Source organism: Kogia breviceps, chromosome 7 (genome assembly GCF_026419965.1).
Source record: "Kogia breviceps isolate mKogBre1 chromosome 7, mKogBre1 haplotype 1, whole genome shotgun sequence".
NCBI classification, from domain to species: domain Eukaryota; kingdom Metazoa; phylum Chordata; class Mammalia; order Artiodactyla; family Physeteridae; genus Kogia; species Kogia breviceps.
The window spans coordinates 23693305-23717797 of record NC_081316.1 but is presented as its reverse complement, the minus strand read 5'-3'; the positions used below and the strand labels follow the sequence as shown (position 1 = coordinate 23717797).

At 45.8% G+C, this 24493-nt stretch overlaps 1 protein-coding gene across 4 annotated transcripts in view; it reads right to left on the bottom strand.

Moving 5' to 3' along the window:
- Positions 1 to 24493, bottom strand: part of SLC1A2 (solute carrier family 1 member 2) — a 146504-nt gene that overhangs the window by 28149 nt on the left and 93862 nt on the right. For 3 of the 4 annotated variants that reach the window (XM_059069946.2, XM_067038015.1, XM_067038014.1), the window contains exons 2-6: positions 22073 to 22212; positions 20075 to 20227; positions 17963 to 18213; positions 11588 to 11756; positions 7079 to 7205 (exon numbers count right to left, since the gene is read on the bottom strand). In XM_059069946.2, coding sequence (XP_058925929.1) covers positions 7079 to 7205; positions 11588 to 11756; positions 17963 to 18213; positions 20075 to 20227; positions 22073 to 22212 — 840 coding nt within the window. The remainder of the gene's footprint in view (positions 1 to 7078; positions 7206 to 11587; positions 11757 to 17962; positions 18214 to 20074; positions 20228 to 22072; positions 22213 to 24493) is intronic. The other variant, XM_067038016.1, reaches the window with a different exon arrangement.

The window sequence follows — 24493 nt, the reverse complement described above, 5'->3', positions numbered from 1 at the left end:
CTTCTCAGGAAGCTCATTAGAGTTTCACCAATTTACAAACACTGGTGTTTGTAAGTAGTGCTTTGTTTTTTGCCTTAGAAGGAATCTAGGAAATACATAGAGAGAGAGAGAGAGAGAGAGAGAGAGAGAGAGAGAGAGAGAGCTGCCCAAACAAGAAAACCATCTGAGCCAAGAAGCATGTTTAGAGAAATGTGGTTTTATTACTTCCAAGTCTGAAAGTGTTTCTTTCCATACCTACTCCAACAGTAACGCTGGCTGCCATTCATCGTGTTTCAAGAATATGGGGAGACATCCACACACTTAATTCTTACAAAAACCCTAAAACCAAGGAATCATTATGCCTGTTTGGCAAATGAGGAAATTGAGGTTTGGAAAAGTTAAATAACTGGCCCAAGACCATGAAAACAGGAAGGAGGAGGAGAATAATCTCAGATCTGTGAAAATCTACCACTGGGGGTTTTCGTCCCTACCAACCAAACCACTTCCTTGAAGGAGCAATTGTAGCTCTTTGTACATAAGCAGACAATTTGTTCTCTACCAATCTATCCTAAAATAGACTTATTTTATATTTCTATATTATTATTATTTTATAGCGTGCTTGGAAACAATCTCCTGTTGTCCTCACTCTTGAGTCAGCTAACCATACTCTCTCTCACCTTGGGTATACTTTTTGCACGTTAGGCAACACCCTTTTTTTATTGCCTAATCCGATGGTGTTGGAGCATGAACTTGTTCAGCCTGTAACACCTCTGACTGAAATGAAAATGTCTGTGGGAACGTTGATACCTTATTAAGAATTATGAACATATTTGAAAGAAAGACTGTGGGGCAAATGAAGTCACGCTCCCAGACTGGGGAGGGGAGTCAGGAAAAAGAGAGGGCCAGCAAGCAGATTTAGTGGATTTTGTTTTTTCAGTTGTTTGGAGCAAAAGCTCTTCCTGGGTTAAAGCAAAGCCATGAGGAGTAGACGAGAGGCATATACGCAATTACACGAGACATGGAGCTTGGCCAGCCACTTACCAGCTATATGACCTCGGTTAGTGACTTATTCCCATTTTACAGATGTGCAAGTCGAGGCTTAGAGAGGCTACCTGCAACCTCATGGGATTGCTGTGAGGATTACGTTTTTGAACATGCATATGTATGCACTATCAAAAGTCCCTCCCCCTTCCCTGTCAGTGCCATTAGTTCTCTGACTCCTGACACCGGAGTCCCTTGCAGGTTCTGTCTTCACACATCTACCCCATGTCCCCTCATCACCTATGCGTAATGAGTCAAGTCTGAGTTGAAGAGGTTTTCTAAGGCATCTCACAGGCTACTGCCACCCAACTGCGGATCTTTTTACGTGCAAACTATTTTTTCAAGGGGAATCATCTCCTGAAAGAGCTGATTTGTAACTGACACTAAGTAGTTAAAACATGAGCATAGCTACTCTCCCTGAGGAGCATCTAGCCTGTAGTCTCCGTTTCTCCGTTCCTGGAGGTGAAGGCTGGCGATGTCTGAGGGCTGCTTTCCCGGGAATTAGGGAGTCAAGTCATTAAACCTTCGGCTTTCCCACCATTTTATATTATCTTGCTGTGCCCATAGTCACAACATCTCATAGATCAGTCGGGTGGTCTCAGGGGTCAGCTCTGTGTTCCCTAAGATTGTAAACAACTAAGAAGAATGCAATTTCTGATAAAACCAACAAGCATCTAGCTTCATAAACCAAGAGACTAGTTCTTTCCCAAGCACCAATCACCCCTTAAAGATGTCCAGAAAAACACAAATACGAGCTGTTTTGGGTGCCATTCAATTTTCCTGCTCTTCTAGGACAAGCGATTTGTAGAATGGAGAGAAAATGTTTTCAAGGCTCTTTGCCAAGCAAAACCAGCTATAGAGACCCCTGGAGAACACATTTGCCAGAGCCAAATGTTAGAGAGAGGTAACAGATTATCTCCAGAGCACTCAACTCGCTGGGAGAAACCCGAGTCCCCACTATAAATGGACAGTGTCATTCAAAGGCCAGAAGGTAGAGTGTTAGGGTAAATAAATATGGCAAGCAGGGGCCCTAGTTAACCCAAACACTTTGGTCTCTGGAACTAGAATGGGCATTAATTAGGACAGGGAAAGAGACTTTGTTCTATGATGGTTTTTAGGGTCATTACTTCCCTGCACCAGTTTTCAAAGCAGGTAGCTTAAGCCTCCACTCAGGAGCTGGAGCTTCTGAGTTCCTGGGTTTCCATTTTAATGAATTAACTTGTTGAAAATATACTCAATGGAAAAGAAAAGGCAAATGTTCAGGGCCCAAGGTCACCATTTACAGTTTCTGAGATGAAGCAAACAAAGCTATAAACTAAAGTGCATAAAGAGGCTGAGAGCTCCCGTGAGTGTTCCGAAGCCAAGTGATGCCCAGTAATTGTTGGACCAGTTTCTAAATTAGAAGGACATAACTACAGAGCTGGGAGAGGGAATGGCTCCCATGCTGCCCTGAGCCTGGCTATATCCTCAGCTCTGGGCTTCATTTTCAAAGCCACTGGTTCATCCAGGACTGGCCTGTGGCATCTTTTTTCTTACTGTTGCATCACCCATTCTTGCCTCTGCCCGCTTTGCGCCTCAGTCCTTGTCATCCTAAGGTTCCAGCCAAGATGCCCCCTCAGGTCTGCTGTCTACTCCACAGACAGACTCATCCACAGCACTAACATACCCTGAACTCAGTCAGTGCATCCATAAACTTCTGCCTCAGAATTACCTGGCCTGCCTGAAATAATACGGATCCCCTGGACCCACCACAGGCCTACTGAGTTAGAATTTCCTGGAGCTGGCCTTGGGACATTTATATTTCAAACAAGTTCCCAGGTAATTCTGATGTGTTTGGAAATCAATGTTTCCAAATGAATCAATGTTTCCAGGAATAAAATCTGATCTGCAACTGATGAAATACAGATAGTCCTTGGTTAGTCTTTGGAAACCATTTACTTTATTTAGCTGCACCTTATTCAAGGCCTTTGGTTTTAACCCACTAAAGGGATAAATTTGGGACTTTCAGGCATAGGACAGATGGTGGGCCAGACACCTGGTGTGGAGGTAAGTGGAGGGACTTTCTCAGTCCTGCCATAAAGCCACTCTGGTTCTGTCCCACAAGTTGCCAACAGCAACACCACTCTACCAGATTGGGACAGATTTCGAGAGAACTCAGAGTTGGAAGAGTCTGTCAATAAAGACTTAAACATACATTCCAAGAGTTACCTAAGGTGCTCTCGGTACTCAGGGTAAGGAAGTAACACAAATCTCCACTTTCCCAGTCCACTTAGGGAAAGATTCTGGCTATCCAAGAAGTGACTTTTGCTGAGAGTTACCATATGAGGATTAGAACTTTTCATCAGGATAGAGTGAAAGTCAGTTCACGGAGCCTCCAGGCTCCATTATATCACCAGTGCCTAAAATTGTTGTCGGCATGGAAGACGTGCTCAAAAGTATTTAGGAAGTGAAGGAATGAATGGATGGATGGGTGGACTGGTGGATGGATGGATGGTGGTGGTGGTGGGTTAACTGGGAGGGAGAATTGAAAGAGTGAGCAGAGATTTCACTTCTCACTTTATGCTTCTATGATGGTGAGATTATGAAAAGTTTTACTTTCTATTTAAGTTTTGCAGATTTTGAAAAACATGTTTTTGTTTTTTGTTTTTTTGAAAAACATGTTTTAAAGCACTTTGTGAAAAAATGAGGATATGAAAATCACACCAAAATGAAGGTTTTTCTTTTTTTTTTTTTTTTTGGTGATTCAGAGGGCTCTGCAGGATTCTTAAGGAATTCACAAATACAGAGAAGCAAAGGGTTACAGATTGAATTGATAATAATGGTAATTACAATGTAACAACAATAGTAATACTAGTTCATACAAAATGCTCAGACAGGTCCTGGCACATAGGAAATGCTCCATAACTGTTGGTCATAATTTCACTTAATTCTCACAGCAACCCTACGATATGGATTCTATGATCAATCCATTTCACAGACCAGGATGAGGGGTTTAGAGTGTTTCTAACTTACCTAAAGTCACACAGCTAGTAAGAGGAGGATCCTGCGTTCAATCCAGTCTGAGGTCAGATGGAAGTTGATTTAGGTAATGCTTCTCTATAATTCCAATTACTTAGGCTGTGCAATGAGTTAACCTCTGTGCTTAGTTTTCTCCTCTGGAAAATAGGGCTCACCAAAGTACCTATTTTTGCTAGGTATTATTGTGAAAAATAAATGAGTCAATGCATGTAAAGTATTGGAATAGTATTAAGCATACAGCAGGAATCTGGTAAATCTTAGTTGTGATTTAATAATAATTATAATATTATTATCTTCTAATAATAGGTACAGGACAGTAATTGAAAAAGTACTGAGCATATAGCAAGAATTTAATAATTCTGTTATAATTTTATAATAATTCTTGTTAGAATAATAGTAATCTCCTCAAAGATGCATTTTGCTATTACTACTCTTCTTACTACCACGTAGAGAAGACTATGAAAGAACTCTGATGATTTAAGCTTTGAGGGTGTCAGTTAAGGAGTGGTTGGTTGTTTTATCCAGAACCTTCTCACACACATCATTTTCACTTGCTGATGAGGCAGCTAAAGAATGAAAGAAATGTGTAGGATTGTCATCTCACATCATATTACACCCTCCGGACTGTTGGCCTAGATGAGGTAACCCAACAGCTGTCAGAAACTGTTCCATAGGTCTTATTCCTGACTCACAATTGCTCTTCATCTCCTGGGATGTGATGCTAAATCTTTAGGAGATTTGGTTTCAGTGAAGAGGAAACTTCTCGATCCACACCCACTCCATCCCTGCAGAGAAGGGAGGCTACACTTTATCCCATGACTCATCTGATTTCCTAGAAGATTCCCTCTGCTTCAAGGCCTCAATGGAAATGACAGTGATATGGATAAAGGAAGGAATCTTCATACATTACCCACATCGCTGGTATCATAATACAGAAAAATAGACTGCATATTTAGAGCTAGGGCGCTCACTCTGCTAGGAATTTTAGGAAATGAAGGCAGATCCTAAGGTTTAAAACCAAGAGGCCTATTCTGCTTCATATATTACCATTTATTAATCTCTCAGCAAGCTCAGAATGGATTTAAAAGGCTTTTAAAATATTTTTACAGCATGACATCGTGTGTGACTTTAGATCTTCACACAAAAGACATATTCAGAAATCCAGCATTGACTGGGAAGTTGAAGAATCAGTACAATACTCGGAAAGAACACACTATTGTACTAGCATCCTTTCCATGTTTCTAAAGTACAAGAAAGTAATGATCAACACCAGCCAGACCTATTAAGTATGGTTCATGAAATCATGGGAAACATCTTCTTGATCTAGGACCCTGGGGCTTTCAGCTGGCCCCTCGTTCCTAAGGTTTTAATAAGAGTTTACTACAGGTACATCATCGTGTTTGGAGATAAAATACAAGTCGAGAACAGATTGTGCCCTTGTAAGCTGGGAGTAAGGGCCAAGGAAAGGAAGGAGAGAGAAAGAAGGTGGAATTTCAGGGGAAGACACATAGAATCGGAGGGGGATCAGAGGCGGACTGCGGAGGCTGGTGGGGAGCCCCGGAGCAGGAGGACACAGGGAATCTGTAACGCAGAATTCCTGTGGCAAATAGAACACACATGTGGTTTGGTCTTACTACTAGGCAGGCATACAGGACCGTCATAGGGGTCTGAAATGAACGTATGTAAAAAAATCTCTCTGGCTGATAGCTACCGGACACGAGAAGTTTCCAGAGACTGGAGGTGACGCAGTTTCCTTGGTGAAGAAGAGAACACCTATGCTCTGAGCTACCCTATACTTCAGAACCACTGACCATAAACACACATGAAATGAAGTGGAGACAATATTGCTTACATGATTCAAACAACAACAAAACCCCACCCACTTACATATCAAAGATTTTGATATCAGCATAGAGTCCAGCTCTTCCTCTCCCTAGCTATATTCTCTTAAGCAAGTTAATTCACCTCAGTGAGCCTCAGTTGCCTTTTCTGTCAAATGGGAACCATAACACCACCTTTGCAGGGTTGTGGAGATTACATTTGATAGGTATGAAATACTATCATGGCTCTTGGCAGATAAGAGGAAATCAATAAAAGATAGTTTTTTTTATGATGATGGTGATCATGATGATGTTAAAGAATCAAGATTTAGTGTCTCTGGACCAGTTTTCTCTGCTGTAAAACCAGAGAGTGGGACCAGATTTCCAAGAGCACTTACAGTTCTATTCTTTTTGTGATTTCACTTTTTCTTGCATGGCCTGAGAACTGCATTTTTTTTTTTTTCTATGAGTCATGAGTAACCCAGGTCTAAGGTGCATTGCTTTTGGACACCAGAATACTGGTGCAGTGGTTCTTCCAGACACCCTGGGTCATGCCATATCCCTGAGATCTTGGCCCTGTCTTAGTGTAGTGTATCCTGATACCTTTCAGCTTCAGGATTGCTAACTGGTTTTTCAGCTTTTCTGTCCTTTCTTTCTGTGTTTTGTTTTTTTTTTTTTTTTAAAGTCTTTTCTTCCAGGGCAGGGATGGAAGGAGCCATCCCTTTTTATGTAAGGGGCCAAGTACTAAATATTTTAGGCTTTACAGGCTACACAGTCTTGGTCATAGCTACTCAACTCTGTCTTTTCACACAAAAGTAACCCTTGACAATACATGAACAAATAGGTATGGCTGGGTTCCAACAAAACTATTTATGGGCGCTGAATGTGAATTTCACATAATTTTCATGTGTCGTGGAATATTACTACTCTTTTGATTTTTTTTTTCAGTCAAATAAAAACATGAAACCCATTCTTAATTCACGGGCCATACAAAACAAATGGCAGATAAGATCTGGCCCACAGGCTATAGTTTTCCAGCCCATTTTCTAGTGAAAGCTCCAAAAAAGAGATTTTCAACCCTTTCTCAGAGTCTTTCTGGAGAGCCCTTTGCTTGGTTCACGCCTGCCCACTCTTTCCTGCTGGGAGGGTTCCAGTGTCCTCTGGCGATCCCAAGGCCATCTCACACGCCACCACCATGAAGTAAGAACAAGCCCACTTACCACATGATCATGATCACTAGCTTCATTACAATCTCATTCAAAATGTTGAAGAATTCCACCATCAGCTTGGCCTGCTCGCCCATCTTCCCCATGGCAATGCCAAAAGCAATGAAAAACCCTATCAGACCTGTTGGGTGAATCACAGGACACAGAAGGACAAATTACAAAGTATGTGTTTCTTCTCCCTTGTTCATTACTATCCCCCGTGTATGGAGCCACATTCTTACCACCTGTTACCCTATGAATTAGGCACTAAAAGACACAAGCATTAGGTTTCACACTTTTCCCCTGGATAATTATGGCTTTCCTGAATACTTCCCACATGAGCAAGTTGAACTGTAAGCAGGTTAGTTCCTTGCAGAAAAGGGATTCATTTTCATTCCAAACTAAAAAGTGCTCTCTTCTCTCTCCTCCTCACTTATGAAATCATGTGGAAGCAGATTCCACTAGTACATAGATTAAAGAAGGAAGGCTTGTTGGGACTTGGGGATGGATTATCAGGCAAACTCTGGAGCCAGTCTTAGAATAGCAGAGACCAATTAGCCAATTCAGTCTCTGCCAGGGTTATGTCTATATTAGTTTGGTGTTATCCCAAGTTAATGCATGGCTGGTATGTTTCACTCTAGGAAAACCCTAAACATAAAATATTTTTCCTATTGCTGCGTGCCTAATTGGAGAAGGAGGAAGAATCTCGAAAAATCCAAGGGAAAGCAATGAAAAATCCAAAACAGTTGGGAAACCCCAAATGACCCAATTTGTTTGGATTTAACCTGTTATTTATTAATTCATCATCATTCTTTCCATGGTCAAAATGGTTAGAATGCTTTCTTTTTTATTGTGGGGTATTTTTTTTCAGGATCATAAAGTGAGAACATAGTCTTTGTTACTTCCTAGCCCCTTGGCCCTCTTCTTCCTTCACTTGATATCACTTGACTTCCATCTAAATGCAGCCCTCCTCCCCCCAGCCCCCAGGGTCAATCTAATCCCAGGCCAGGAGGATTTGAAGAACCCTGTCCCCACCTCTTGATGCTGGCATCAAATTGCACTAGGTCCTGGACCAAGCCCAATAGCCAACCTTGGGTCTTATTTCTATGTTACCTTTTACCTCATTCCCTGAGTATCTGTCCAGGGACCTGCCTGATATGTCAGCTCCTCCAAGGCAAGACCTGGCTTCTCTCTCCCCAGGATATTTTCTCTGGCACCACTCTGTCCCACCCCTCTTCCTCAGCCTCTCACCCTGGAGTCTCACCCAGACCCTCCCAGGGACTGGGGCATACTACATGGCTAACGGATGTCCCTCTTACTGCCTGAAGGCTCTCCAGATTTCTGATAACCAGTCATCATGTGCCCTCCAGTTCTCAATCTGTTATAGCCAATCTTGGGGCTCCAACTCTGAAGACTTGCATGGACTATAAATCAATGTCATTGTCCCCTTGGCAACGGGTCCTTGCTTGCCCATCTGATGTTTTCTCTGACCTGCAGTATGGGCCATCCACTCTTCCCTCTCTCTCCCTCCTCTCCTTACACCTATCCTGTCCCAGTTTGGCAGACTTCATTTCCAGTCCCTCCCTACTCCATCCAATTTCCTATTGCGTCCGTCCTTTCATGCCTGCAGTCTTGAGCTGTATCAAAGTAAATGATAGCATTATAATATGATTCTCTTAGGGGAAAATTCTTTCTGAACCTCTGCTTTTACCTTTTCTCTAGTCACCAAAACCACTCACCTCCCACACCAAGCACACGTCCACCCAGACTGTTCAACTACCCTTTGCTACGGTCAGCAAAAAGAATCTAGCACTTGCACTGAAATTGTTAATCCTTGGTATTTAATACTTCCCCTTTGTAGCTCTTGGCCAGAAAGATTAACTAGTGACTTACAAGTGAGTTATTGGCCATAAAAGGCTTAATGAGAATTAGCGTGACCTAGAATCGGAGTGACAGGAGAGAGTGACCCAGTTCTGTGGTAATGGAGGAAATCAAATTTAGGCTGTCGTCAAGCCCACAGAGAGGAGTTTGCTAAGTGTGTGATGAGCAATAATCTGTGAAAGTTCTGGCTGGGAATAGCTAGTATCACTTGGTTAACTCCATTTGGAAATCTTAAGAGAAAATGTTCAAGGTCTCAAGGTCCCAAAGAACTAGAATAAAATAGCTCTCCTGGCAGGGTCACCAGAAACGGGCCATCTCTACAAGTATAAGAGAGAGATGTTGAAAGGAGCGCTCTCTCACAGGAGTTGATTTAAGTGGTTGGGATTGAAGTAGAGCCCGGAGCAGTCTGGAGGTTTCGGGGGTAAAGAAATGAGTCTTTAAAGAAGTGGGGGGCCAGAGCCAGGATTTTTATCTTCACTCTTGCAATGCTTGATCCTCAGGACTTTCCAAAGCCGAAAAACAAACCAAAACCATTAAAAAAAAAAAAAAAAAAAAGGCCACCATCTCTGCCCTTGGAAGACAATGGAAAGAACCTTATTTCAGCTGTGATTTGTAAATGGGAAGTTTCTCAACAGTCTAACTTCCCTTAGCTTTCAGAGCCTCAATTTGCACTTGGAAACCCACAGCCAGCTTGTGCATTTCCCTCTGTAAACACTGCCTCATTGAAGTCGCTGGAACAGGGCTGTTTCATTTGAACAAAGCCCTCTTAGACTTGGTCACTGGGGTTGAGAGAGTCGTGAATTGTGTTGAAACTCCCCGGTACAGCCAAAGGTCATGTGACTTCCCAGAATCCACCAGGACTCTGGAAATGACCACAAAAGTCTTCTGAATGATTCACCCCAAAGCTCTGGCCCCATTACTCATGGCCACAGTAGAAAATAGTGGGGCCACTTTGACCATAGGGTTTGGGGGGCAAAGGGGATTTGGGAATGCCTGAGAGGGTCACAGATATCTGGACAGTGGGAGAGAAGAGCCACTCAGGGTTGGATGTTGAGGATATTTGCAAACCCTCCTTCTCAGGGGAACTCTCCTCTTTTCTCCTCACTCCTTCCTCCTCTGCCTCTCACTGGTTGTCACCAATGTTTATTGATCTTCTGTTGCCTTGCAACCTGGTCAGCTTATCTCTTCCTCCCTCTCTGCTTCCTGCCAGGTCAAAGAAAAAGCCGCTTTCCACTGGCGGGGCAATCCTTCTCCGTCCGTCTCTGTTCCTCCACCATTCTGGATAAGTAAGGAGAACGGTTACCACATTTAGAACGAACAAAAAGGACTCCCAGGCAAAATCTGAATTTCAGAAAAACAATGAAAAACCTTTTTTAGTACAAGTATATCCCGTGCAATATTTGGGACATACCTAACACTTTAAAACTATTTGTTGTTTATCTGAAATTCACATGAGACTGGGCACCCTGTATTTTATCTGATGTCCCTGTCAAAGAGACAAGGGCATTTGATCTCCTAGATGGTAAAGTGAGCTCAACCTTTTCTAAAGAGCTCTCATGCAAATCCTTAGAAATCTCGCTTGCGTGGATCAACATACTTCTTCCACATAGATTTCCTATTTCTCCCAGCTTATGACTAAATGTCTTGTCTTGGGACACCATTCTAACAGTGGATGGGGGTTATTATGGGGGTGAGTAGTGAACCCGGAGGGTGGATGGGGAGTAAAGTGAGCAAACTGGGGTCACCCACACGATGGGGAGTCTCTATCCTCTGTGGGGTGTTTTCTACTGAGCAGCTTAGCACTCCATCCCCGGCCTTTAATGATGACAGCGGCTCACATGATAAAGCATATGGCGCGTACCATCGTGCCTATGTGCGCAGTCTCACTGAATCCTCACAGTGATCTACAGGAGAAAGGCCAGCCCCGTGCCCACTTTACAGATGAATCTTGAGAAGTGGAGCAGCCAGCCCCTGATTAGATAACCGGTGAGTGGTCCATAACCCAAACTGGATCCAAACCAGTCTGACGTCAGAGCCAAAGAACCCCTGGGGCGACACTTACAAGGTTCCACGCTCACTGAAATCCCAGAAAGTTTTAAACCAGACAGTCTCCTTCGGACAAGCTCGTCTGGGCACCAACGCCAACACTTTCACTCCTGATAGCACTGCATTTGTTTACAGACTGTGAGGGATGGGGTGGGACAGCCCCCAAGCCCAGCATAGTCCTGGGACAGACACAAGGGCGCCTCCAAAAGAAATGCTTAGGAAATGGAAGGATTGGATGTGTAACCTCACGAAGTGGAAAGTCAGAGAACGTGACTTGCCAACACCACGCAGAAAGTGGGGAGATGTGGCCGGTGAACGTCATTCCCCGCGCTTCGCCCACACCCCAGTCCGGCTGCCACGTCCCCACGTGGTATTGCTCCTGCCGTCTCCCTCGTCCTTCACCTCTCAGTTTTCAGTCCCAAGTGACCCTCTGATTCTCTCCCCAGGGACGGCCTCTGGCTCCACCTACAGGACAGCAGGGCGATCGGCTTTCTGAGAAGGAAGCCAGGATGCCTAGGCGCTGACCTGCAGGGAAAGCTGGCCACGTGGCCCCGGCAGAGGCCCCTCCCCCAAGGACATGAAGACCAGTGTGCCTACCTAAGACATTCATGCCGTCCTTGAACTCCAGGCCCTTCTTGATAACCACCTGCGTCTCCTCAGGCAGCTCAGTCACAGTCTCATTCAACAGCGAGAGGACAGCATTGGTGGCGTTGCTGTCCTCGTCTGATGGAGGGGCCACCAGGACTTTCTTTGTCACTGTTTGAATCTAATGGAGTGGGGAAAAAAATAACCACAAAGATGAGAGGTTTGGTGTAAAAGGTCACCAAAAGCCTGGCCGCTTCCGTAAATTTTTGAATTCCCAATATGTCAAAAATATTATAATTAAGAAATGGCCAAGGGCTTTCCTGGTGGCGCAGTGGTTGGGGGTCCGCCTGCCGATGCAGGAGACACGGGTTCGTGCCCCGGTCCGGGAGGATCCCATGTGCCGCGGAGCGGCTGGGCCCGTGAGCCGTGGCCGCTGCGCCTGCGCGTCCGGAGCCTGTGCTCCACAACGGGAGAGGCCACGGCAGTGAGAGGCCCACGTACCGCAAAAAAAAAAAAAAAAAAAAAAAAAAAAAAGAAATGGCCAAACAAGGTTATGAAATTGGGGAATATTTTATGTGTTTGTGTTTGACAGAGCGATGCTTCGTGGCACAGCTACAGTGGGATACGACCGTCCTCATCCCGCGATAATGATGGGATTTATAACATTCTTTTGTAACTACTGTAAGCAGTGTGATTGGTCATGGGACCCAAGCTTCAAGGTGAGGGATGCCTGTCTGCTTGTTTCATTCCCATGGAGAGAGTAGCAAATGCGAGACCCAGTTGGATGACCCTGTGGAGGGTCCTGGATCTGGTCAGCCACCAGAGGGCACGGGTCTTGTTGGAAGTCAGATCAGCACCTCATGATGCACCTGATTTGCTTCTCCCTGCCTGGTTCCTGTCGCACGGAATCTTCCCAGGCCCACTCTCACTGAGGCTCCTCCCAGAGCCTGGCTCTGCTGGGAAGCTCCATGTAGCTGCCAGATGTGCCAGCTGCCAGCAGCCCCCATGGCAGGGTCACTGGCTCATATTCCATATATAAGGTGGGAGGACACCCACTCCTTCGGGGCGGTGATGCCAAGCCTTGCTCTATGTTCCCCCAGCATCCCTGTGCAAACGGCCCCCTAAGAAGCTCTCACGCTATTCCTCGACATCTGGGGCGGCCACCTTTTTTTTTTTTTTTTTTCTTGCGGTACGCGGGCCTCTCACTGTTGTGGCCTCTCCCGTTGCGGAGCACAGGCTCCGGACGCGCAGGCTCAGCGGCCATGGCTCACGGGTCCAGCCGCTCCGCGGCACACGGGATCCTCCCGGACCGGGGCACGAACCCGCGTCCCCTGCATCGGCAGGCGGACTCTCAACCACTGAGCCACCAGGGAAGCCCTGGCCACCCTATTTTTAAAGGTGCCAGGCACCCTGCATGCTATGAAAACTCACGTCTAAGCCCAGAGAAACACTACCTCCTGGGGCATTAAAACAGAAGTCAAGCAGAATCCTAGAATGTCAGTGCCAGCACGTAGTAGGCGACAGATGGCTGAAGCCTGCACAGATACAGAAGAGGGGGCATGGAGAAGTCAAGTGACTCATCAGACGTCATAGAATTATTGGGAGAACTGGGACCTCAACTCAGATGCACTGACCACCACTGAGGTCTTTCACCACCTGTGCTGCTTGATAAACTCTATGGACCCAACCCTCCAGCAGCTGGGCCCAAGAGTAAGCAAGGCTGACCTGACCAGCTCTCCTAACTGGGAGAGAGGGAAGCACAGCATCCCCTGAGGCAAGGCAGGTCCTCTGTGTTCTAACCTGGCCACATGCACTTGTGCAGGGAGAAGGGCAGCCCCAGCTGAACGGGAACAGGGAGCTCATGGCCCCCTTGGTGTGGGCAACGCTGGTACAAAGAGAGAACGCGGGAAGGATCTGAAGGGAAGCTTCCATGGACAACAGAGTCACCCTCCCGGGGACGAAGTGGGGATCAGAGCCAACTGTAGGTCTATCCTGAGAAGGTTAAAGAAGCCAAAGCTCAAGCTCAAAGGAGTAACGGCCATGGACCTGAATATATGGTGCTTCCAGGATCAGGGGGCCGGCCAGGTGCTCCACCTTTGACAACGATGACTTCTTATGTCAACAGGAGTCCCTCAAGGCTCGCAGGGTTGAGTAACTAACCCCAGGACAGACAGCTAGTAGTTTACTGAAGCAGGATTCAAAATAAGTTATCTTCAGCTCCAAAATCCAGCTTCCAAAGAGCGCAGCTCAGCGGCTGAGTTGAACGTTGGACGACAGGCCGGGTTCTCTGCGTTCTCAGTTCAAGCCTGTTTGGTTTGAAGAACCCCAGCCGGCTGCCAACTCCAGTCCCAGCCACCAGGGTCTCTCGCCTTAAAACCTGCAAAAGTCTGCTCACTGACTCACCTCCTCTTCCTGGCTACCTGCGATCCCCAGGTAAGTAGCTACCTGGAGCTCTGTCTATAACCAGAGGTACCAGATTGATTTTTTAAAAATAGAAGAACAGTTATCTCCTTGCCTAAACTCTTAGAATAAGAACCAGAGTTTGACCCTGGCCCACCAGGTCCTCCTGCACCCACTCCACTCCCCACTCAGCAGCCTTGCTTCTCTTCTCACCAAATGCTTGCCAACCTCTGTGAGCCTCTGCCCCTGCTTAGTGGGCTCTTCCCCCAGTTCTCCTCAGGCTGGATCATTCTTTTAAAAAAAAAATTATTTATTTTATTTATTTATTTTTGGCTGCGTTTGGGTCTTCATTGCTGCGCGCCAGCTTTCTCTAGTTGCTGGCGAGCGGGGGCTGCTCTTCGTTGCGGTGCGCGGGCGTCTCGTTGTGGTGGCTTCACTTGCTGCAGAGCACGGGCTCTAGGTGCGCGGGCTTTGGTAGTTGCAGCACGCAGGCTCGGTAGTCGTGGCTCACAGGCTCTAGAGCGCAGGCTCAGTAGCTGTGGCGCACAGGCTTAGTTGCTCCGCGGCATGTGGGATCTTCCTGGACCAGGGCTTGAGCCCGTGTCCCCTGCGCTGGCAGGTGGATTCTTTTTTTTTTTTTTTTTTTTTTTTTGTGGTACGCGGGCCTCTCACTGCTGAGGCCTCTCCTGTTGTGGGGCACAGGCTCCAGACGCGCAGGCTCAGCGGCCATGGCTCATGGGCCCAGCCGCTCCGCGGCACGTGGGATCCTCCCGGACCGCGGCACGAACCCATATCTCCTGCATCGGCAGGCGGACTCTCAACCACTGCACCACCAGGGAAGCCCTGGCAGGTGGATTCTTAACCACTGTGCCACCAGGGAAGCCCCGGGCTGGCTCATTCGGACCCCTTATTGTTTCAGCTCCGACGTCTCCCCCAGTTACTAGCCCATCATCCTGCTCCAGCTCTCAGAGTGCACTTACCTTAATTTTCAAGTACCTTGTGCATTTACCTGACATTTGTTCTGGTCTATCTCCCCCCAGTCCCTGAATGTAAGTCAGCTCCACTGAGCAGGGACCCCGACTGGTTCATCCTCTGTGGCATCCTGTGCCCAAATATCGGCCAAAGGAGCAAACCCAGTTCACTGAATTCCCCGGAAGAAAGGACCCCACGTGGTCACTCTCATTGGGCCTGATGAATGTGGTCAGGACACACCTGACAGCCTGTTGCCGCCTTGGAAACCTCACCTTGGTTCAGAGTCAGCCCGAAGCAGTGAACAGGAGGCCTCTCTGCTCTCCAAGACACAGGTCCTGCCACCTTGGGGGAGGAGCCTCTGCACTGGAGACAGCACGCCTTTCTCTTCACGTCTCTGTGTCTAACTCTGGCCCTGAAGCTCCCTCCACCCAAGAGAGGCTATTAGAAACCACTCCCAGCTGTTCTCCAAGGGCACGGAAGGCACCACCCAGCACCCTTTCTCTCTGGTAATTCCATGTCACCGTCAAAGAGTTCCCTTTCTTCCAATCCTCTTCAAGGCCCTCCTAAGCCTGTGAGATTGCACCTAGTTTGAGCTTCCTTTCCTCTGGGCTGCCTGGAGTCTGGCTTAAGGAATCTGCACCCTCCCTCACCCTGCGGTCAAATATTCCACATGATTATTTCTCTGAGGGTCCTAACCCAAAGGACCATGTCCTTGGCCTTAGCTGGAGGGCTAAGGGCTCACTCCTCATGGGAATGTTGTCAGTGGAGGGGTGGGTCCAGGACAGGGGTGAGGCAGGGAATGGCGTGGCCCTCTATTCTAGTGCCCCCCAGTGCCCCTTGCCCTGGGGGACACTAGAGACTGCCCATTGGCCAGACAGGTCAGGGAGCACAAGTATGGCTGACACCGCAGAAATTCACCCCAGCCCAGAGCACAGCTCTGCGCGCTGCCTGCTTCTCCCTTCTGCCTCACTGACTCAGACCAAAGGGACCCCTTCTTGCATGGCGCGTGGTCGTGATGGGGCACAGAAGGGAGGCCCAGATCTGTCCCTCCCCGTCCCTCCGATGCGACCCCTACCCCCAGACTCCTACCAGCTCAGCCTCCAGCTGCTACAGCTCCAGAGCGCTCTTTCCAAAACGTTAAGAATAGACTTGGCACCCGGTTGCGTCTATCACCCCAAAGCAAGCAAACTCATCTTTCTAAGCAGGCTGGCTGAGGGGCAGGCACATTGCACAGAGAGGATACCAGTAAGCACCCCTTCCCTAGCCTGTTTCTATTCACTCCCCACCCAACTTCCCCCACCTGGAATGTTTCCTTTAATATAGCTCCTTGCTACAAGTGCCTCTGAAGTGGTACTGGAAATCAGAGACCATATTCCAGATTTATCCAGAGTCAACTGGGCTCAGCAGTGATTCGCAATACGGCACTTTGGGGGCAGCTGGGAAGGCAGACTTCTCTTCTCTGTGACCCTGTTTCCTCAATGCATTCTTCTGTGATTCCCTGGAAATGGTTGAAGGAGGTCCCTTGATTCTAGTTTACTTCCAACCAGAGTTAATGTGAATTGAGGTGCATTCGAACCTAAACTAGCCTTAGGTCTAGACAACAGGCTGGTGAGGGGGGCCTGGGCAGCTAACTCAGTGGTTCCACTTGAGAGAGGCTGGAATCTGGGACCCGGGATATCTGGGACTCTTTGCTGCAGTGCTTGCACCTGGACAAACAGCAGAATACAAAGAAACTATAAGGGACTAAAAATAACTGCGTGCGAGCGCAGTCGGGGCAAATGATGAACAACCGGATACAAAAAGACCCCAAACCCAACTGCCACTTCTGAGGTGTCTGGAGCAAAAGCAAAAGCTGCACACAGCACCACCAAGGCGGTGGGCACGCCACCCAAGCCACCCCTCCCGCCTGAGCCCTGGACCCATCCTCACCCTCACCCCATTTAAGGGACCAGCTTGCCGGCCCTGCCCCCCACCCCAGGGAGGGAGCGAGGGAAGCTGTTGCTTGTTTTCGCTGTATGGCAGCACAAGTCCAAATAAAGCCTTGCCTGAATTTCTCGTCTGGCCTCTTATCAATTTCTGATGAAAGAGTCCAAGAGCCCTGGTCGGTAACACACCCAGCAGAATCAACTGGTTTTAAAAGTCGTGTGTTAAAAACTAGATATGCCTGTGCGCAGCTGGTAGGAACATATGTATCGATACAAGTTTTGTAAGGCTGTTTTTGCAACATCCAGCAACTTCAAAATATCAACTCTTTGGCAGGACAGTTTTGCTTCTAGAATGTATCCTTTAGAAATACTACACAACAATGAAAAACGAAAGAGAGAGATGACACTAAAACACTGTTAAACGAAAAAGCAAGGTGTAACATAGTATGTAAGATGCAGTACCACCTGAGCTGAATTTTTTTAAATTTTATGCTCACATACACACGCGTATGTGACAAAGAAAATATATAGGAGGAAACATGAGTAGCTCTAGGGAAGCGACGTGGGGACTTGAATTTTTACTTTCTGTGCATCTATGAACTTTTCAAAATCCTCAGGTATTAATTCCAGAATTTGACAAATACCCAGTCCCCAGGCCCACCCTGGAGATTCTGATTCTACAGAGCACGTGCATTTTTAAATGGACCACATGTGGTTTTGCTATACTGCTAAGATCAAAAACCACTGAGTACTCTGGAGAGTTGTAGGCAAGGGTGATCAAAATGTCCCCTTGGACGACACAGAGACAAGAGCCAAAGAGGAGAAAAAGAGATCAAAGAAAAAAAGGAGAAGAGGGATTCCAGAGCTAAATGTTATTAGGTGTACTGTAAAAGAAAGGGAAGGTTAAAAAACAAAGACAACACGACTCCAATCCGAAACTCCTGCCCCAGATGACCCCATACAACCCCTAGGCAGAGAATAAATATGAAAAAAATTATTCCCCAGAGCTGATTTGTTGAAACAGTCTCTAAGTTACCACCTTTGTAACTTAGGCGTTTGGAGAACAATGGGTATCAGAACTCTAGGTTACCTGCTGAAAACAGGCTTGGACAAGGTTTTCAGGGAAGAGATTTCGAATAAGGTCCAGAAAGGCATCCAGGCTGGACACTTCATCGTTCTTCTGGCCAGGCCCCAGCTGCTTCTTGAGTTTGGGGTTCCCCGGGTGGATAGCCAAGACCAGGATGACCCCCAGCACCGCAGCGATGATGGTCGTGGACATGTAATATACCATAGCTCTCGTGCCTAAGCGGCCACTGGCTTTAGCATCCAGGCCTGACAACCCTGCATGGAAAAGAAATCCAGAAGTATTAGTTCTATTATTTTCCTGTTATTTGCCCCTCTCTGCATACCTATAACCAACCCTCGGCTTCGTATTACTCAAACGTATTAATGGTTAGTTAAAGCTTCTTCACCTGAATATCTGGCCAATTCCACAGTTTACAATTCAATTTTCCAAGGATATTTTTGAGATTCTAGAGAACTGGGGAGAGTTGGAGGACATCTGGTTCAGGGTTTGTAAACTGGTTGGTGAGTACTTTTTGTCAGTCTGCAATAGTGAGTTAAAATTCAATACTCTCTTCAATTTTTCATTCTGAGATTATGTCCTTCCCACTTATTTGATATTAAGATATCCTTTCTTTATGAAGTGGTGGTCCTGGTACACACTAGGGTTTTTTTGCTTGTTTTAATGTCCTCACTTAGGAAAATAAAAGATTGGTAGCCCTATGTATTCAAAACGTCTTTTGAATACATTACTGGTCATGAAATCAAAAGTCTGGAAAAGTGATTTTAGCACAGCCTTCTCATTCCCCTGAGGTGAAACTTGATGGGCACCACGTTTTCTGATCTCAAGCAGGGATGTGAGAACAGGTGCACAAAACACCCAGCACGGGTGGGAGCTTCGTCTATATTTCAGGAGCTTCTGTGATGGTTAGCGGAAATTCCAAGCAAGTCACAAAAACTCCAGCCTTCATTGGGTTTTTTTTCCAGTAGTTTCCTCCGTTTTTCTACTTCCTGGTTTCAGTTCCTGCTTTTACTAGACTGAGAGATGCAACCCTTTCTGGAGATCAGTCTTTTTTTGCCGTGGGGGAGGAAGCTGCTATTGATGTTAATAATTCTCTGAATGAAGCTGACCCGTATGTGACATATTTCTCCTTACAACCTGAAGTCTAATTCTAGCCAACGGAAGTGAGGTTTCCTTACCAGGTTGACCAATGTACAATCTGTTAAACAGGCATGGAGAACAAATTTTCTCTGGTTTAAAAAGCAGCATTTAAAGTAAAACATAGCTTCACTCAATCTGGGGCTGAATGATAAGATCCTCCTGACACTGAGTCCCAGCTCTTTCCCTCACTGGATTCACTGATCAACCAGCTATGAGACTGTAGCATCTGAATCTCTTGGAGTTACCAGAGCTTCACTACTACCTTCATAAGGTGGATGGTCCAGAGGGACAGCTTTCTCAAGGTCACCCAGCCTGTTGGCACCCAGATATAAACCAAAGCCCGGTTCTTCATCCCTAACTCAGAGCTTAGTCTCTAAACTTCATCAATTTATACCTTGTTTGAGTAATATTATTTGGTAAGGAGGAAACTACCAGTATAAGCCCTGGGAGGGGAAAAAAATTCTTTCAAATAAAACAACTCTTTCAGCCAAAAAAAACAAGTGAACATGACCTATACATCAAGGGTACCTTTCTTCTGAAAAACTCAAAGGGTTTCATATCTAGTATTTCATTTATTTTTAATACCCACTTCCCTCTATACCCAATTAAGTAGTAAAGAGAAAATTTCTTTTTCTATTTGTTACCTTTATTTGTCAGTTTCTGAACAAATACAATTTGGGAAATGAGAAAAGTATACATTAAAAATTAAAATCACTAGATATGATCACTTTTAACATGCGGCTATTTCCTTTTTATCTTTTGTTGCTAGAAAGACAGATGGACCAACCAATAGATGGCAAACTCTTTTTTGAGGGTTGCTTATCCCAATTTTAGAGACAGGAAAAACCAAGGCTCTGAAGTGAAATGACACAGATGATCACATTCATTGATTCAACCAAATTGAGAATCTATGGTCAATCCAAAAGTTGGAGTGGGAGTATGACCTGCTTTGGCCCGGTGTCAGAGAGGTGGTCTTACCTGTGATTAAACTGGAGATGATTAGAGGCAGAATGAGCATCTTTAGCATCCTCATGAGTATATCCCCTGGGAAGGCTATTAACATAACCACATCAGGGTGGATAGGAGATGCCAAGCGAAGAAGCCCTCCACATACTGCCCCCAGGATGACACCTATAAGAAAGGGGGGGAAAATATGAATTTAGCTTTTGCCCTCATCAAATGAATAGCTCTAGGGATGTAGTTCAATGACATTAACATTCCTCCTACTTCTCCATCATCAGATGATGACTAACACATAACAAAAATACCATTAGAAAAGTGAAGTTGATTTTGATGACTCTTGAGAAAATACTTTGTATCTCCATCTATCTTAAAGGCAGCAGTGGAAGAGTCAAGAAGAGCCTTCTCAAGGCTTTGTGGGAAATATAACCTGGCAACTTGACTCTGACTTCTTTGAGGATATCATCCACTTGCAGAGTCACAGACTGTCAGTAGAAATAATCCACAGTGCCAGATATTGCTTCTCTTTGCAGCCTAGGCTGGCCATATTCCATGGTGTTTAATGTTTTTCTTCCCTTTCGAACTGAATACCAGATAAAAGAAACATTTAAGTGACCAAGCTGGGGTATCTTCTTTATTCTTCTATTTTCTTTGACTTCCAATAATTTCCCCATGGCTTATCCTCAAGAAGTTTTGTCTTTGACTTCTATGTCCTTGTACATAATCTTGAGACTTGCTGATCTTAGGGGAGGTCAAGGGGGTGTGTCTAAAAATATATAATTTGGGAGGAAACAATTTGGGCAGAGATGCTAGCAGGAGCCTTTCACTTTGCATACGCAGGGATTCCACAAGAAAACCTTGGATCTCTCCAAACTGATGGCCAACATAAACTACCTTCTGGAGACCACAAGTGGGGTCATACCATGACTGGTCTAAGTGGGATAGGGAGGTCCTAGGTATGTGGCTATGGTGTTTACTCCAGATATGCAAAGGGAGTAACATGGCCAAAAGCCTTAACTTTTTTCTTCCACAGGTGAAAAACACACTTCTTCAAAACCTATGATGAATGAAATTTGCTTCTGTGGAGGGTAACCCTTGGAAAACCCTACCACGCCTGTGGTCTTCTTCTATGAAGTGAACTGAGCTGGGGGGGCAAGTTCCCAGTCCTGACTCTAGTCCACCGACATCCAAGATGACTGACTCGAAGGAGAAGCCATGGACAATGGGGGTGTATGTGTGTGTGTGTGTGTAGATGGCTCTTCATTGTTTCATTGTATAGCCTCATAAGAGTGGAATAACAAGGAGGGGGGGTTGAGAAAGGAAAAGACGTAGTTGTCACTATAAGAAACCACAATTTTCCCCATTATCAATCAATCCTGGTTGAAAACCAAAGGCCAAGTCTGTATCAACAGTTACACGAAAGGACAACCAGAGCTTGGGTGAGGCCAGAGGCAGGGGAGTAAGGCTTTTGAGGTGGAGCTGGAGTGGATCGAGGCTTTGGGACAAGCCTCTTCCACACGGACGTCGTTAGCTAATGTGCTAACGGAATCTAAGTTAATGAGGTGCTTGAAGAAGGTTAGACCTTGGGAGCCCTGTTAGTGGGGTTAGGGCAACTGTTGCCTTTATCTGGACACAGTTACTTCTCTAAATGTGGCATACTGACCATCTGCTTTGGAATCACCTAGAAGGTTTGTTAAGATGCAGATTCCTAGGTCTCACTCCAAGTGGCCCCGAGTCTCTGTGAGTAGGGCCTGGGAATCTGCATGCTGGCATAGCCATGGGAAATGTACACGCATACTGAAATCTGAGAACCACGAGATTCCCAAGGAGGCAAACATGGCTAGGGCAGGTGGCAGGGAAGATGGTTATCACTGAGGCAGCCGTGCCTGGGTAAATGCAGATTCAGGCAGAGCGTGTGGCTTGCTTTCCAGGGGGAGGGCTGGCTTCCAGAACCAGCTTCCACACTTAGCCAGGAGAGACCAGGGGAAGGGGGGTGGGGGCAGGCCTGTCACCTACCGAACACGGTCAGCGTGAGCAGGAGATTCTTCCCCAGCTTGTCACACAAGCGCAGCCCCAGATGCCGGGGCTTCAGCTCCTCCGAGCTGAGGTGGCTGTCGTGCATCCGTACTTCCACCTGCTTGGGCATGTTGTTGGCACTAAAACAGAAGGGGAGGCAGTGCTTAGAGTCCGCTGGGCATCTCTGCAGTTTGAGGGTCTCAGGTTGTAGGAGGCGACACAGCCTTCCCCAGGCACAGCTGGGAATCTGGAACCATGGGCAGGAAAGTAAAACCCAGGGCAACTCAGGGCACCCTGAATTCCAGTTTGCCTATAAGCAGGTTACTAGGACACACCGAACGCCAACACGCCAAGTGCTTTTATCCCTATTATCTTGGATCATCACAGAAAAGGCATCACATAAGCAGTGGAAGGTTATTCCAAGAGTTGCCCACCATGGTAACTCTCTGAGGCAAGTATCTCTGCCCTGTTGTACAGAAAGTAACTTGCCCAGGGTCACAGGCTAAAAGGAATGGATAGTCAGACTCCACATATGCCTGGCTTCAAAACCTGAGCTCTTTCATTCTTGTATCAACAGCAAGAAGATGGCTTTTGAATAATCTAAGGTCTGGAGCATCACAGCCTAAGTCACTGCTAAATTAAATGCCTCTGAGCTCAAGCCTTCCCCATTCTGGACACAGAAAAGTCATAAATGCTAGTAGTTCAAGTTTTACCTCTCTTTTGGAAAAGATGGTTTATCTAGTTAAAAGAACTTCATCCCGTTGTGGTTTTTAAAAGGTCACCTGCATTATCAGGACTCCTCTAAGCTGCCAACAGTCATGCTACCCAGTGTCAAAGAAGTATGGCTTTAAGAAGCATGCAATCACCTTCACCTGTAGATGCACCCCAGCCCTCTTCCAGAAAAATCCCATGTGAACCCAAGCTATGCTAAGACTCTGCCAATGGAGCCCTTGCCAGGATAATGAGTATACTGCCTTTTTTTCCAGCTATGTCATTTCCCAGGCCAATAAGATTTCAAATTTAAGCTTGGGGACCAACATAAGGAGGCCAGTTTTTCACTTGGACGTCTTAGGACGTTTTTGTTAGCTGCCATTTACAACCACCATCATGTGACAAACAAACAAACAAAGTTCTTTAACACCTAGAAAGACAAGTCACAGTCTCTGAATAAATGACAATACCTTCCCAGGTAGGCAGGTGTCAGCTTTACCCAGATATTCTCACCACAGACTGGGGAGATCTTCCTTTGGAACCAACAGAACTCTTCAGGTTAGTGGTTTGGAATCACTGTTATAATGGAAATGGTGTGGGTTTTGGAAACAGAGAGCCTGGGTTCAAATCATGACTCTATCACTTGCTAGCTGTGTGGTTTATAGAAAGAAGGGCTCGAGACCTACCTTGTGGAAGTTAAACATGATAATGTATGTTGGGGGCCTGGCATGGCAGCCAACACAAGTGGTTCCTTTCTCCAGGGAACATTCACGACAAGGGTGACATTTAAGTTCGAGGACCCACCCGGTTGCACCGTCATTCTTTCAAGACACCAAGCTTAGTTTCCAGAGTCTCAGAGTCAAGACCAGGGACCCAACACAAGACTTACTTTTTCATAACAGGCTGCCTAATATACTTGCTTCCAGAATAAAATGATACAAATGAACTTATTTACAACACAGAAACAGATTCACAGATTTAGAAAGCAAATTTATGATTACCAAAGGGGAAAGGTGCAGGGGGGAGGGATAAATTAGGAGTTTGGGATTAACATATACACACTACTATATATAAAATAGATAATCAACAAAGACCTACTGTATAGCACAGGGAACTCTTCTCAATAGTCTGTAATGACCTATATGGGAAAAGAATCTGAAAAAGAATGGATATATGTATATGTATAACTGAATCACTTTGCTGTGCACCTGAAACTAACACAACATTGTAAATCAACTCTACTTCAATCAAAAGTAAAAATTATAAATAAATAAATAACAGAATATTTAAAAATTAGGACTAATGTGACATGGTCTGGTAGAATGCCCAGATGATAACATTAGTCAAAATATAAGCTTTTTAGTCTTCCCTTAATGGCCTAATATTTTACTCATCTCGTTAGTCTGAGGGCAGTCTCTGACTATCCGGCATATGTGTGTGTTAATGATCGCTCAGACAGTCTAAAGAAGAAAATAGGGCATGAAGCTCACAGCAAGCAGACAGGGGCTTTCTGACCCGTGAGGAGTGAGTACCACTTCCTCCCATCACCAAGTGAAACAGACAGAAAAGTTCTTTTACAGCACAGCAGGGGAAATGATCAAAACTATCTTTTTAACATGGATAGACCATATTTCTATGCTTGCATTAGGATTTTTTATATTTTTTAAACACTTCTCCAGCCAGTAATCTGAAGCTGTAAACCAGGAAACT